The 16,656-nt window shown below is 34.6% G+C and overlaps 1 protein-coding gene across 2 annotated transcripts; it reads left to right on the top strand.

Moving 5' to 3' along the window:
• Positions 1 to 10,948: 10,948 nt before the first annotated feature.
• LOC139865820 (monosaccharide-sensing protein 2-like) lies at positions 10,949 to 16,313 on the top strand. Of its 2 annotated transcripts, none has more exons than XM_071853926.1 (6): positions 10,949 to 10,990; positions 11,753 to 11,868; positions 12,581 to 13,141; positions 13,943 to 14,862; positions 14,956 to 15,143; positions 15,560 to 16,313. In XM_071853926.1, exons 2-6 carry the CDS (start codon positions 11,790 to 11,792, stop codon positions 15,990 to 15,992), a joined length of 2,181 nt encoding a protein of 726 aa, XP_071710027.1. In that variant the 5' UTR covers positions 10,949 to 10,990; positions 11,753 to 11,789; the 3' UTR covers positions 15,993 to 16,313. The 2 variants fall into 2 exon arrangements, with proteins under 2 accessions (XP_071710027.1, XP_071710026.1); XM_071853925.1 differs by lacking the exon at positions 10,949 to 10,990 and adding an exon at positions 11,006 to 11,347.
• The last annotated feature ends 343 nt before the right edge of the window (positions 16,314 to 16,656 follow it).

Below are 16,656 nucleotides of genomic sequence, written 5' to 3' on the forward strand. Positions count from 1 at the left end.
AAGCGGAAGCTTGTGAATTATCCATTATAGGATTATTAAGTAGAGTTTAGAGGGTAATTAGATAATAGAGAGTAATTTTGTTGGTGTGTTTTCAACCTTAACATTTAACATCTATTTATAATACAACAACAACACTTCAAATTAATAAATAAATAAAACACAAAAAAAAAAAAAAAAAAAAAAACAAAAGTGACGGATACATCAACAAAAGATACAACAACACTTCAAATTAATATTAATAAATAAATAAAAAAAAGTGCCAAACGGATATATCAACAAAAGTACCAAACGGTTGCTTTCACACTCACAGACCCAAAAAGTACTTTCCAAATCAAATACCAAAAAATCCGGATATATCCGGTTCTAAAAATATCCGGACAAGATCCGGGATTTGATCCGCTTTTTATCCGGTTCTAATTCAATCCCATGTCCAGTTCTAACCGGTTCGGATCCTACCGGATCGGATCGGATTTGTTGTGTCCGGTTTTTATATGATCCGGTTCCGGATCGGATACCGGATTTCGGATCCGGATCGGATATTTTGTGCATCTATATTGCAAGTCTTGCACGTTTCAAATGAATGCGACATAATTTTGGTCAAATGAGTCTCATATAGGGACTACGACCACGTAACGGGACCTAAGTTAGCAGCGCCGTCAATGACGATTTTGTCGGGTCGCTACAAGTTAACTATCCATATACGACCAATGACATGATTATTGTGATCAAGTAATTAAGGAACATATGCATTTAGATATTATAACTGCTACTAAAATGATAGTTGTGAAAAGATTACAATGTACAACCATTGAGCCCAGTGAGTTTACATTCAAAATGAAGCTTGTCATTTCCACACATAGATACAAACTACTAAATCCGACCTATTCATTATTTATTCTGCATACATATTTAAAAAAATAGCAAAGCCAAAACCGATCTAAGCCCTGGCCAAAACGGTGTAGTTATCTGAGTTTCTGAACCTGTGTGTTGTACGACAAAAAAAAAAAAAATTAGTTATATCAACACTAAAACTTAATGTTAGGATAAAAGGTAATATCACAAATCACCAACAAAATTGAAGAGAACTTAATTGCACTATATTGAAACTATTAAGTTTGACAAACGCGACCTCATAATTTGGAGGGACGGTTGGTGTGGCGTAAACAAAATGGCATGTGACAAACACGACCTCTTCAAATCTCCCCCAAGTGAATTATCTTAAGCTTTAATTATAGGTTCGATTCTACGGATATCTTAAAAATACGACTCTAGGTCACACTTCCCTTACTCATAATAAGGAGTAGTACGATTTAGGCCCCGCTAAATATAAATTTAAAACTATTGTTCGCTACTCTGACGCCGTACGGCCTAACGACACTGCACGAATAAAACCGTCCATTTCAGTCATATCACTTACCTGTGATTACCAATAAGCTTATAAGGTTACCATAATACATACTAAACAAAATATTTACCATAGTACAGCATAAGCATAAGCATAAGAGCCAACTCTAAAAAACAGCTGCTACACTCGTATCCGTGTCTCTGTTGCACAATTTGATCAGCTCCAATATTTATATACATAAGCTATTATTCCATTTATTTAACAAAATAAGTATAAGAAATTTACCATAGTACAACATAAGCATAAGCATAAGAATAAGAGCCAACTCGCAAAAATAGCTGCTACACTCGTATCCGTGTCAGTGTTTCACAATTTGATCAGCTGCAATATTTATATACGAAAGCTATTATTCCATTTATTTAACAAAATAAATATAAGAAATTTACGTTGCATTATTAATAATTTATAATGAATTTAAGCATGATAAACAACTTTCCGATAGTACAGAGACGTCAACAAATCTGTCCAAATAATTTACAGATAGATAAGCACATAGTGGCTAAACTTAAATTTAGTGTGCATTCAATCAACTATTACTCTATCGGTTATCCAACCTCCTACCTGACCCACCCATATTGCCATTTCTAAGGTCATTAACAACTTATTTTTAACCTCACACTATCTTTTTAGATTTAGTAGTCTATACTGTGACGCCCCGTACAAAACCATCGTGTACGAATCATCAACAACAGGATCATTACAAGGTTAAGTACTATATGCTGTAATTAAAGAAGTTGCATTCACGATAAAAAGGTGATGTCATAACCGACATCAAATGTTTTACATTTCAAAAGCATGCTTCACTAAGTAGAAGCAAATAATAAGTGTATGTGACCACAATGGTCGTTATAAGTCATAGTTCAAAAATACTAATGTTTGAATGCAAAATAAAGTAGTTCATGCGATAACAACTCTAAGCAGTAGGTGTCTACAGCACGACTAGTACACAGCGGAAGCTAACCTCAAGCACCTGAGAAAAACATGCTTAAAAACGTCAACACAAAGGTTGGTGAGCTATAGTTTAAGTATAACAGTAAGTAAGGTAGGCCACGAGATTTCAGTGCTACAAAGAGCATTTCAAAACAGTATGATAAAGTATATGTTAACCGTGGGCACTTGGTAACTAACTTAACGTTTATACCCCCTGAAAGTACACTTGGCAAGTGCGTATGTTTACGAAGTATTAAACACTCGCTAAATGCAAGCGCGACTAGCCCGAGTGGGGTTGTCAAACCCTATGGATCCATATCTAAGATTCGCGTTCACGGTTCAAAAACCAATGATTAAACGTTACCGAGCTAAAGGGAATGTTTATGCCGTTGTATAACCCACACATATATAAGTTTAAGTACTCGTGCCTAGTATGTAAAACATAAAATCCGCATGTATTCTCAGTTCCCAAAATAAGTTTAAAGTAAAAAGGGAATGCTATAACTCACAATGATAATGTAGTCGTAAAGTTGGTTCGGAAAAGGTGTGCAAGTAATCGGTCCGAAGGTCCTCAACCTAAGGCAAATAGTATTAAATCAGTAAATCGTCTTAATAGGTTTAAAATTATGTAAATAAGGTCTTAAGGGTCATCATCATTCATCATTTAACAAAAGGTGAAAAGTAGGTTTCGTTCATGAAAGTAGTTTACAACAAAGGCTGACTTCAGTCAGTCACCACGGCCCCTAACCTTACTGAATTAAGGTGAGACCAATGGCCATGGCTCCGTCTATGAGTCCTTTAAGTGTGGTAAAATTTACAGAAGCAAACTCGTCTTCGTTTGACCGTGGCGACGGTCTAAGTGCGAGTAGGTCAGAAATTTCTGCACAACGTTAAAGGACATAGTGACGATCGGAGGGCCATAAATCCTAAACCGTAACTCGGATTAAGACGAGTCCTATATGAAAAGTTATCTAATCGAATAGAGCTACTTGAAAATCATAATCACAACGGCCCAGGTCTACTGGTCTGTTATAGAATCACCAAAACAGTAGGTAGAAGACAGTAAACAGAAAATAATGGGTTCCGGTGCTCGATGCTTATCACGGTTCTCATCCTTGATGCATATAGCTTCAAGTGTACAACTCGTTGATGTGTTTGCATCATCTTGACCAAGATTTGACCATCATAACCCAAGTGCAAGTCTAAGACATGAAGCACAACTCACTTAAGTGTTGCAAGTGTTTTGATGAACCAAAGTTACATCAAAGTCTTAGATCTAACACATACATGAACTTTAAAGCTAATAACAAGTTACAAACTTGAAAGTAAACTAACTAATCAAGATCTTAAGATGTAGAACATAGTTCTTAGTTAGATCTTGAAGATCCAAGACCCAAAAGTCTAGATCAAGCATAAGTATACAAAGTTATATTTAAAGAAAATTTATTTACATGTTCTTGAACTTTTAAGTTAACTTTTAGTTCCAAGAGATATGAGATCAAGACTAACTTGTAGTACTTGACCAACAACAACCAAAATCATAAAATTAAAGTGCAAGTAAAACTAAATAAACAAGTAAAAGGTTCATGGTTGTTCATACTTTTAAAGATTCAACCAAAGTTTGATCTTTAAGTAAAGTAAGCTTCAAGTTTACTTCAAGAACTACAAGTATGAATTTAACAACTATGAACTTACAAACTTTTGAAACAATAAAAGTAGAATCATAAACTAGTAAGTTTATGTTCTTGTGTTCTTGATAAATACAAGATATTATGAAGAATCAAACTAGTAAGTTTGATTCTTGAAAGCTAGTAATTAAGTAACAAGCAACTACAAAGTAAGTAAATAATAACAACTAGTAAGTAACTAACAAGACAAGTATCAAACAACAACAAATGATGATGATGATTAAGAGTGCTTTAGGTTCGGTTTTATAAGAAAAGAAGTTCATAATGCTTACAATCTAAAGAGAAAAAGAGAGGAAAAGTTGAGAGGATTTTGTATGTGTTTGAAAGAGAGTAAACAAGGAATGAAGTAATGCAAAAATGAAAACAAAACACTCCTTGTAGCCATCCCAAACCCACGGTTTTGCTGCAGAAAATAGGAGGGAGGAGTTTGTTTGTTGGTTACTTGGATGAAAAGCTTACAAAAGATGGATATTAGATGTGGTCTCATGGGGATTATAAGGTAACTAGATTCCTTATGTAAATAACTAACTAGTTACCATATACAAGTAATACTTACAAGTCTTATGGGCTAATTAAGTCCATTTAATATGTAGGGTGGGCTTATAAGCCTTATTCATGAGTCCATTAACTTTGTCAAGCCCAAGTTCAAGTATTTAACAAATAAATCCAATTAAAGCCCAAGTAACTAACTAATCACCATAGTTAATTAAAATGATTAATAAAACTAATCATGGATGCAAATAATATCTAAAAATATTAGTCGTAAAAGTTCCGGGTGTCACAAAGACGTTTCGGGCAATTAAAGTCAAGTTCGGGCAATCATGGCAACATGTAAATGTAATAACATACATTCGTTTAATCACACGTATTAATAATAATAATTATTAATAAATAAATGTTGGAAAATCCAGGGTCGTTACATTACCCACCTGTTAAAGAAAATTTCGTCCCGAAATTTAAGCTGAGGTAGATGGAGGAGTCGGAAAAAGGTGAGGATACTTCCGCATCATTTGATCCTCTCGTTCCCAAGTAAACTCAGGTCCTCGTTTGGCATTCCATCGTACTCGGACGATCGGAATCTTGTTGCGTTTCAAAGTTTTGATCTCACGATCCATAATCTCAACAAGCTCTTCCACGAAGTGGAGTTTGTCGTCAATCGTAAGTTCCTCAAGTGGTATGATAAGTTCAGGTGCAGCAAGACACTTCTTCAAGTTTGACACATGGAAGGTAGGATGAACTGAGCTCAATTGTGCTGGTAGATCTAAACGGTAAGCAACGGGTCCAACACGTTCCAAGATTTCAAAAGGACCAATGTATCGTGGGTTTAACTTTCCACGTTTTCCAAAACGAATCACACCTTTCCAAGGTGCAACCTTCAACATTACACGATCACCAACGTTGAATTCAAAGTCCTTACGTTTAAGATCGGCATAACTCTTTTGACGATCGCGGGCAGTCTTAAGTCTAGCTTAAATCTGAGCAATCTTATCCATTTTTTCGTGGACTACCTCGGGTCCGGTGATTTGCTTTTCGCCTACTTCGGCCCAACAAATAGGAGATCGGCACTTACGGCTATACAATGCTTCAAAAGGCGCGACATTAATGCTCGAGTGATAACTGTTGTTGTATGAGAATTCGGCGAGTGGCAAATGCCTTTCCCAGGCCTTTCCAAAATCAATGACACATGCTCGCAACATGTCTTCCAACGTCTGAATCGTTCGTTCACTTTGCCCGTCAGTCTGAGGATGATAAGCAGTACTCATGTCAAGACGAGTTCCCATGACTTCTTGCAAAGAACGCCAAAATTTAGAAGCAAAACGGGGATCGCGATCGGAGATGATCGATAAAGGTACACCGTGACGAGATACAACCTCCTTGATGTATAATTGAGCAAGTCTCTCCATTGTATCCATTTCCTTCATCGCTAGAAAGTGTGCAGATTTGGTAAGGCGGTCAACAATAACCCAAATAGTATCGTATCCGCCCACCGTCTTTGGTAGCTTGGTGATGAAATCCATTGTTATCCGTTCCCACTTCCATTGTGGGATTTCTGGTTGTTGAAGTAACACAGAAGGTCTCTGATGCTCGGCTTTAACCTTCGAGCAAGTCAAACACTTACCAACATAAGTCGCAACGTCCTTCTTGAGATTCGGCCACCAATACTGTTCTTTAAGGTCGTGGTACATCTTGCCCGCACCGGGGTGAATCGAATATCTCGATTTGTGTGCTTCGTCAAGTATAAGGTTCCGTAGATCTCCATAAAGAGGTACCCAAATTCTTCCGGCATAACATCGGAGTCCAGACTCCCTAACCTCGAATCGAGAGACAAGTATGTTCAAATGTTCGTGAGATATGTTCTCCTCCTCCTTGAGAGCCTCATCTTGGGCTACTCGGATCTGACTGTTGAGGTTCGAATGGATGGTGATGTTCAGAGCCCTAACACGAAGAGGTGCCGTCCTCTCCTTTCGGCTTAAAGCGTCAGCTACAACATTGGCCTTACCAGGATGATAACGGAGTTCACAATCGTAGTCGTTGAGCGTCTCGAATAAATCAGTTAGGTTTTTTGTTTATATCTTACATAGTTACATATATTATTAATGTTTCCAATAGCAATAGAAACTATTATAGCTATGAAATAGTAAAGATAGGTACATATTTATATATAAGATGCAGCAATCTAGTAATCAGAATAATGTTATTTAACTTGAAACACTTACTGTTTGTGTTACCTTAGAATGTAAGTAAAATATTTAAAGTCAAACTTGAAAAACTTATCTATATGAGTATAGTAAAAATTACCATTCAATCTCTTTTAGTCTCTTTACATCATCAACAACCTGCATATTTCAATTCACATTCGAATGTAATGGCATACCTCAAACTCTGATAGTCGATAAAATATTAATAATACTAAAAAGTAGAAAAAAAAAAAAATACTTACTCGAGCTCTTAATTGATCAGCACGTTCCCTTTGTCGATTCTTGTGGGCATTTCCTTCAACTTTTTAAGCGATTAATGTGTGGCTTACAATACTGCATATACACATACACATTACTCGATTAAAATCAATAGCTATATAAACATATCATGATCCGGTGACCAGCTAGTCGCTTAACATAATTTAATTTTCAAATCATTTTTGTCCTAGATTCAAAAAACCTTAGGTAAAACTTATGTAAAGGGCTTTAACGAAATAGCATAAAATTAAAGACCTTAGTTTTTCTATTTCTTTTTTAAGATTCAAAGACATTTTCCAAAAAGTGTACAAAAGCAACTTCATATGGTTGGTAGCTAAACAATCGATTTGAAGTATTATGACAATCATATTATTAGCTGGGCCTCATAATGAGTCCAACTAAAAAATCAGATTACTTTTTAGTGTAAAAATACAGTTAGACTAATTAAGTTGACTGAATGCACATCATATTTCTTTGGTAAGTGTATATATATGATGTACATAATAAGCTCTTATCAACTGTTTTATGATTTTGAAGACGTGGGAAAACTCGATTCTAGCGAAAGGTATTTTTTTAGCTTCTGTAATCGTAAGTAGGCAACAGGACATTGAGCCAATATTATGCGAATTTGACATACATTTAACTTATATATGGTCTTTCAGTTTAGCAACTTGGGTTTCACATTCTCACTTAGTGAAGAGGGAACTAAATTCAGATTATGCCATCCTGCCACCACAATTTTGAAATTCTATAACCCATAGTAAAAATAAACAATTACCCCACCCACCCAATTTGTCACCTTTAGTTAAAAGATATCCAATTTAAAAAATAATAGAGAAAACAATGTGAAGATGTAGATGTATATATATATACCCTGTAAATATATTGAGTATATATGAAATAAAAGTTTTTTATTTTCAAAAAACAAAAGATGAATACCAGTATTAGCAAACACCACATATACAGTATTTGATACATTTAAAACAGTACACCATCATCATCATCATTTAACCATGAAAACAAAAGCAAAAAAAACATCATCAACACCAACAACATCAGCAAAAAAGTTGAAATACGGAAAATAGAAACAACACATACCTTGAATACTTTCAATCACATAAGCACTAAAAAATAACAAATACAAACAATCAAGAACAGTACGATCATAAAAATGCATCCAAACAACAATAAACTTAAAACAAACATACATAACAATAGGCACGTAATCGAAATGTTGTGGTGATCCTATAACAAAAAACATATAATTACACAATCCAAAACTATGATAAACAAACAAAAAAGGAAATAGCACATAACTTACGCAGCTTATTCAATTTGCTGGACCAAAGAAAAAAAGAAATATGATAACCCTAATACAATGAAAGTCAAACAAATAGGATTCAATGGATTAACGATAAAAAAAAATCGAATTCAATCAATATAACGGAAATCAAACAAATCAAAATCAATGGATTGAATATCATATGGGTTCAATTATAACATGGATTCAAACAAAATTAAAATCATACCTGTTTAAGCACGCTACTTATTACTCCGTAATATATAAAAGGTCGCCAAAAATCGAAAAACCCTAACCGGAAAACGTCCCGACGAGTTTATGTATATCGGCAATATTATACAAAATTAGTACCGTTCTGTGCGTAAAATTGCAGCGATTAAATCTGCTATGGTGGCGAGGTTTATCACGGGCGCCGGAGGCCATAATCGGCGGTGTTAATGGTGTGGTTGTAGGAGCGACTGAAGAGAGAGGGTAAAGGAAGAGAGGGAGGGATCGGTTTTAAGTTTTTTTTTTTATTGTAAATGAAAAGGCTAATGGGATGTTTGATTGGGACGCGTGTAAGTATCTTGTGATTATCGGGAATAAATTGTAATTAGCAACTAAATTACACGTGTCATTATGGATTCAGAAGTTCTGACAGACTGACATGTCAGATTTAAGCTTTATGCTTTGTAAAATATATATATATATATATATATATATATATATATATATATATATATATATATATATATATATATATATATATATATATAGGGTAGGATCAAGAGGGAAGTAACCAATCGGGGGAAGCGGGGGGAAGCAAATTTTTTTTTTTTTTCGTTTTTTGAAAAAACCTTGTTCACGAACATTATAGATGAGATGAAAATATGAACATTTAGTAGAGACTTTGTGATAAATGTTTTTATTTTGACGGGAAAACGCTCGAAGAAGTAATATATAACAATTATCGTGTTTTTCGAGCGTATTTTGAGGTTTTAGCTATTGGGGTTTAGATATTAGGGTTTATAGGGTTTAGATATTAGGGTTTAGAAATTTAGGGTTTAGGGTTTAGATTTAGGGTTTAGATTTAGGATTTAGATTTAGGATTTAGATTGAGTTTTTAACACGAACAGTTTAGAGTTTAGGGTTTAGGGTTTAGGGTTTGGTGTTTTGGGTTTATGGAATAAACCCAAAACACCAAACCCTAAACCCTAAACTCTAAATCGGGCTAAATTTTACTTCACAAAACATGGAAAAAAAACGTTCATATTCTTCACGAACAATATTATCTTAAATGTTATTTTTGTCGATCGTTTTTCCGCCTAAATAATAACATTCATCACGAAGTGTCTTTCTAAATGTTCATATTTTCGTGTGATCTTGATGCCGGAAAAAAAAAATTCAAAAAAAACGAACAAATTTTTTTTTTTTGCTTCCCCCCGCTTCCCCCCGATTGGTTACTTCCCATTGATCCTGCCCCTATATATATATATATATATATATATATATATATATATATATATATATATATATATATATATATATATATATATATATTTGTGGAATAAATAGTGTTAGTAAGTTAGATTGACTTTCCAAAAAAGTGCCTAAACGCTTAAAAACCGAAAGCAAAGTTATAACATATGAGTTGTAATCACTTGCATCCATAAATTTGCTTGAAAACAAAGGGACCAATGAGATGGCGACATGTGGCGCGAAAAAAACATGTGATTGAAAAAAAAAAATTTGAAGATTTTTTTTTTATTTTTTTTTCGAAAATTTTTTTTTTCAAATTTTTTTTCTGAAATTTTTTTTTTGTAATTTTTTTTAAAAAAAAATCATATGTGATTATGCATGTCAATCACATGTGATTATGCATTGCAAATCCAATCACATGTAATTGTACAATTCAATCACATGTGATTGTGCAGGTAAATCACATGTGATTGTAAAAAAAAAAATTTAAATTTTTTTTTTTTTAAATTTCGAAAAAAAATGTAAAAATTTTTTTTCAAAAAAAATTAAAATTTTTTTTTTTCAAAATAAAAATTTTGAATTTTTTTTCAATCACATGTGATTTTCGTAACACGTGTCGCACTCTCATCGGTCCCTTGAATTTCAACTTAATTTATGGAATCAAATGAATATTCCTCTATAACATATAAATATCTAATATAGAGACTAGGCAGTAGGGCACCCTCTTACCGATCGACACTTCACCCGTACATTCTTCCTTCAAAACGATAAATTTCCGTAATAGTTGATTCAACATGTGACTCGTTACACATTACCTAACGTCATCTTTTTAACTAATGATAATTGATTGATTTTGTCACTCAATAAGTTTGAATCAAGCACAAGATGTTAAGATCAAGTACAAGATCCTTCTAACATTGTTGAAGCTTAGACAATTACACATGATCTCGTATCTAAAATAATTGATACAAAATGATAGTGACTCACATAATGTAATAAATTTGACAATGACACACTTTCACTTGTTTAGACCTCATTGGACCATTTAGGTGGACCATTTAGGATGGACCATTTTCTCTCTTTCACCTTTTATTGTATTCCTAAAATTCCTTTCCTAATCATCATAAATTACTATTTCCAAATACTAAAAAAGGAACAAATATATATTAATTTATTTAATTGAATTTTATTTGATTAGCCCAAAATACAATCAATAGGTGACGTGGAATTTTCAATCATCTCTTTTGCCCTCGTGAGTAACCCATTCAGTTTTCTATCGGAAAAAAGTCAAAAAACTCATTTTTTCTTGAAACTTCATGCAAATATATTATACTTAATTTTTTCTTTTCTTCTAATTTTGGTATCTGGGTGTACAAAAAGATGCTAAATTGTTCTTTTATAAGTAAAAAAGATGATGAATTTGAGTAAAAGTTTGAATCTTTTAGTAAATTGAGAAGCGGATTTTTGGTGGGTAGTAAAGGGTTGGTAAAATTGAGCCTTATAACAAAAGTTTGTACTGTATCTTTTAGTGTAATAAGCATCTTTTAGTATAAAAAGCATTTTGTGTGAGATTCCACACAAAATTCTTGAAAAATCTCTCTGCTTTCAGGTATTTTATTTTAAATTTATTTGATTTTTTATTTTATATATATAGATACAGTGTTTGTGTGTTTATGTGATGATATAGTAAGCAAAACAAGTAAATTCTTTTCTTGTTTTTAGTTTATACTTCTGTTTTCTTCTTGTTTAATCTTGGCTCTTTTTACTTTCATGAAATCTTTCTTTTTTACTCAAATGGGTTGTAAAGTAGTAGCTTTGACAGAACAACTTTATGTTACTATGAAAGTTATTTGGATCTGAGTTCCTTTTAATTTATTAATTGGGGCTTTTAAGTGTCCTATAATCAATAGTTAGTGGTATAGATAAAGAGGGGTCTACTTCAAGTAATCAAAAAAGTTTACATTGACCAAAAAGTTACTATCTTTACATATGAGTTGTTCATTATTTTTTGTAGGGTTCTAAATTAAAGGAATTGGGGCTTGTTTGACAAGATGAATGGGGCTGCATTGGTTGCTATTATAGCAACAATTGGCAATCTTTTGCAAGGTTGGGATAATGCTACAATTGCAGGTACTTGAGTTCCTATTAATCATGCTACTGTCTTTTTCCTTTTCTAATTGAATTATTTTGATTTTGTTATCAAAATTGTAACTTTATTCGATTTTTTGTGGGTCGAAAAACGTAGTGTCTGATCCTTAGGTATTTACAAGTTACTGGTGATAATTTATAATGTCTTTATGTTTGCCAAGTTGAATCTATCAGTTTTTATTCATATCATACATTGATACATGCGACAAGACTGCTATATCTTACTTTCTAGCTTCATTCTCAACAAAAAGATGATGACATTGTACGGGGTGTTTGGATGTGTGTTTCCAAAATAGTTATTACTGCATAAGAATCGAAATCAGAAGACCAAGTCCTTCAAGTTTGAGTTAAATTTTAAGTCAAGTATTGGTGTTCAAGGAAGCTAACTTTTGAACATGGTTGTTGTTTAATCAGGTTCAATAAATCAAACTTTTTTTATATTGGGTCAAGTATTGGTCCATCCTTTCCTCTAATGGGTAAAATTTGGTCCATCCTTGCCTCTAATGGGTAAAAATTGGTCCCCCTTAAATTATATTTACAATCCATTAAACCTTTTAAATCATTATATTAAAAAAAGTTAAATTTTCATCGTAGCAATATAGTTTCTCTAATCATGTGTTCATCTTGTTTTGACTTGTTACCAAATCTCTTATTCGTGTGATTATTCATTAATTTACTTTTTAAATGAATACAGGAGCTGTTGTTTACATAAAGAAGGATTTGGCTCTTGGAAGTACAATAGAAGGTCTTGTTGTTGCCATGTCACTTATCGGGGCGACCCTTATTACGACTTGCTCCGGGTCCATATCCGATGCATTGGGTCGTCGACCCATGCTAATACTTTCATCAATCTTTTACTTTGTTGGCGGATTAATAATGCTTTGGTCACCTAACGTCTATGTTCTTCTTCTAGCAAGATTAATAGATGGATTTGGAGTCGGTTTGGCTGTAACATTAACTCCTATTTATATATCCGAAACTGCTCCTCCCGAAATACGAGGTTTATTAAATACTCTCCCGCAATTCACGGGCTCGGGTGGGATGTTTTTGGCGTATTGTATGGTGTTTGGGTTGTCGTTAATGGCTTCAACGAGCTGGCGGTTAATGTTGGGTGTTGTTTCTATTCCATCACTTATTTATTTTGTTTTCACGGTTTTTTATTTACCCGAGTCCCCACGTTGGCTTGTGAGTAAAGGAAAAATGGCAGAAGCAAAACGGGTCTTGCAAAGATTACGTGGTCAAGATGATGTTTCAGGTACTCTTTTATCGTCTATTAATAATAATTACTGTTACTATTAATTATGTATGAATTAACGTGGGTTGGGTAACAGGGGATAACTGATTTAGGAGGCTTTGAAACTTTTTATCGTCTTTACGATAACTGGTTGGGTTTAGGTGTTGACCATAAAGTTAGTTTTTGTTACTCGTATAAATACTAGGGAGTCTGATTTGTTAGCAGTTGTTTTTGTGCCCATGTGAGTGTATGACTTACTAGAGATAAAGCATAACCTGAATCAGTTAATTTGTGATTAGATGGTCCTAATGTGCCTTAAATTGACCTTCTTATAGGTGCAAAATGGGCGTATCCGGCTGGTTGGGTAACAGGGCTAAACGGGTTAGGGTCATAAGGGGTAATGTTTTTTCATGTTTCAATACGACCCGAATCAGGTTGCATAAATCGAAACAAATTTTGTTATCAAACCATTTTCTATTAATTTGTACTGTTTACTGTTTATGTTTATATATGGTTACAAAATATATATATGGTTACAAAAATATATTATCACCATAATAATCTAGTTTCTTAAATAAGATGTTTTCTTAGGTCACCTGCATTTAACAGTAACACTTTGTCCAACTTTTAAATTTCCCTTTAAGCCTTTTCATTTTAACCCTATTTAAAAAAAAAAAAAAAATTTGTATGTTGGACCAGTTTGAAATAAAACTATATTTTTTTGTATGCCTGCCAAGTAACTAAATGTTTCAGTATTTTTTTTGGTGACTAGTTTACAATATATGGAGTAGTAACTTACTAATTGTGACATTTGAGTTATAGGCGAATTGGCGTTGCTGGTAGAAGGTTTGTCGGTTGGAGGTGAGACGTCATTAGAAGAGTACATGATCGGTTTAGATAATGAGGATAACGAAGATTATGATCCAACAACTCGTAAAGATGAAATCAAATTATACGGAACTCAAGAGGGTCTTTCGTGGATAGCAAAACCGGTCAATGGTCAAAGTATGCAAAGTCTTGTTTCTCGTCAAGGAACAATGGTGAACTCTAGCATTCCGTTAATGGACCCTCTTGTTACCCTTTTCGGTAGTCTTCATGAAAAGCAAACGGAATCGGGAAGTATGAGAAGCATGCTTTTCCCGAATTTCGGTAGCATGTTTAGTGCTGCGGGCCCACCGATTAAAGATGAACAATGGGATGAAGAGAGTTTAGGGAACGAAGGTGATGGCGATTCAGATGGAACGGACGGTAGAGATGACTCGGATGATAATCTACATAGTCCGTTGATTTCGCGGCAAACAACGAGTGTGGTGGCGCCACATGGCGGCGGGAGTATCACGCAAGGTGAGACGACTGGCGGAATGGGAATTGGCGGCGGGTGGCAGTTGGCATGGAAATGGGAGGAAAAAGAAGGTGAAGACGGAAAAAAAGAAGGCGGGTTTAAAAGAATATATTTACATCAAGAAGGATCGGGACCCATTAGTGGATCCCGACGAGGGTCGCTTGTTTCAGTTCCGGGTAGTGTTGTCAATGTTCCAGCTGAAGGAGTGTATGTCCAAGCTTCGGCTCTAGTGAGCCAGTCTGCATTATACTCAAAGGAGCTTATGAGTCAGCATCCAGTGGGACCCGCAATGGTTCACCCGTCCGAAACCGCTACCAAAACGTCGTTGTGGTCTGCACTGCGTGACCCGGGTGTTTCGCGTGCGTTGTTTGTCGGTGTTGGGATCCAAATGCTTCAACAGGTAACAACTTTTTATTGAAAAAACTTTTTAAGAGTATGATTCTTGTAAATGTGTTGAATAAGTTGATGAAATTTGTCGGTTATTTGAATGCAGTTTTCGGGAATAAACGGGGTTATGTACTACACGCCTCAAATTCTTGAACAGGCGGGAGTGAGCGTACTTTTATCGAGCTTTGGTCTTGGTTCGGATTCTGCTTCGTTTCTTATTAGCGCGTTTACTACTCTTCTAATGCTTCCATGTATCGGTATAGCCATGTGGTGCATGGATATCGCAGGTCGAAGGTAACTTGATCTTGCTTTTACAGTAGTGGGACCACTAAAGGTGGCGGTTTGGGCATTTTGGGTTATGGGTCAAAATGTTAGTTAAAAAACGGGCCAAACTACAAACATCATTCTTCATCCACGTACTACATTTTAGCTTTCAAGTGTATTCATCTGCATAAAATGCTTATAAAACTAGGATTTTGCTAATGACAGTCTTAGTCTTTAGGGCTGTCGTTTACGCGCTTTAAACAGTTGTATATACGGTTATTTAGTTAACGACATAAAACTATAACTCTACTAAACTGATCTCTTAAATAATTTATTTTTCATTTAAGTGATTTGAGAGACTGTTTATTATTTGAATACACTTCGGATGATTTACATACATAAAGACGAAAATACCTTTGATGTATTCTGATATTTCTCCGTTTCAGGACTCTGTTGCTGACTACAATTCCGGTACTGATAGTATCACTCGTTATACTTGTCCTTGGAAGCATTATCGACATGGGGTCCGTTATTCACGCAGCTATTTCCACCATTTGTGTCGTCGTTTATTTTTGCTGCTTTGTCATGGCATACGGCCCGATCCCGAACATTTTGTGTTCCGAAATTTTTCCAACGCGAGTTCGTGGAGTTTGCATTGCGATATGTGCACTAGTCTTTTGGATATGCGATATCATCGTCACTTATACGTTGCCTGTGATGCTTACGTCTATTGGTTTGGCGGGCGTTTTTGGAATCTATGCCATCGTTTGCGTTATTTCATGGGTGTTTGTGTTTTTGAAAGTTCCTGAAACGAAAGGGATGCCGTTAGAGGTGATCACCGAGTTTTTTGCAGTTGGAGCAAGAGCTAAAAGTGAGTGAAAAAAAGAAAGAAAAAGGCAATATTTATGTTGCTGGTTAAGATTTTAATTTGGTATTTCTAAGTCTATACATATAACTTTGGGGCATTTGAAATCATTAAGTTTTGTATATTTCAGGGTTTATTCGAGTTCACTTGAGCACAAATTTTCTGTGCGAGATGCGAGTCATTAGAAAACAATGTAGGTTTGGTCTTAGCCTGTTTGGATCTGATTTAACTTACTCTCGTAAACCTGGAGCCTATGTTCGGTTCTTGTAAACATGATAACGGTTAAGTCTAGACTTGTTTAGGCATATATGAAGTTGCACATTGGTTTCGTTTTATACAGAAAGGGTTGATACTTGTGGACTAAACAAGTCTAAATAACAGGACATGCAGTCGACAACATATATTATGATATTTTGAGTACAGTGCTTTAAAAAATAGGTCATTTGTTTCTCGGAAAGAGATAGCAAACATGCTCGATATCATTGAATAGTTCACCTAGCCCCTTATTTCGAGAAACCCTCCATTTCGATTGATATGTTTTCACGAAAAGCCTTCATTAGATGACAAGTCCATTGTTGTACCTGTTGGTTCAGTGTGCACGTCATAGCACAAATCTATACTACCGCTTATATACAGGTCTATGGGGTCACACACATTAGCATTTAGACATCAATTATT

The sequence above is a fragment of the Rutidosis leptorrhynchoides genome, chromosome 9, assembly GCF_046630445.1.
Source record: "Rutidosis leptorrhynchoides isolate AG116_Rl617_1_P2 chromosome 9, CSIRO_AGI_Rlap_v1, whole genome shotgun sequence".
In the NCBI taxonomy this organism is placed as follows: Eukaryota; Viridiplantae; Streptophyta; class Magnoliopsida; order Asterales; family Asteraceae; genus Rutidosis; species Rutidosis leptorrhynchoides.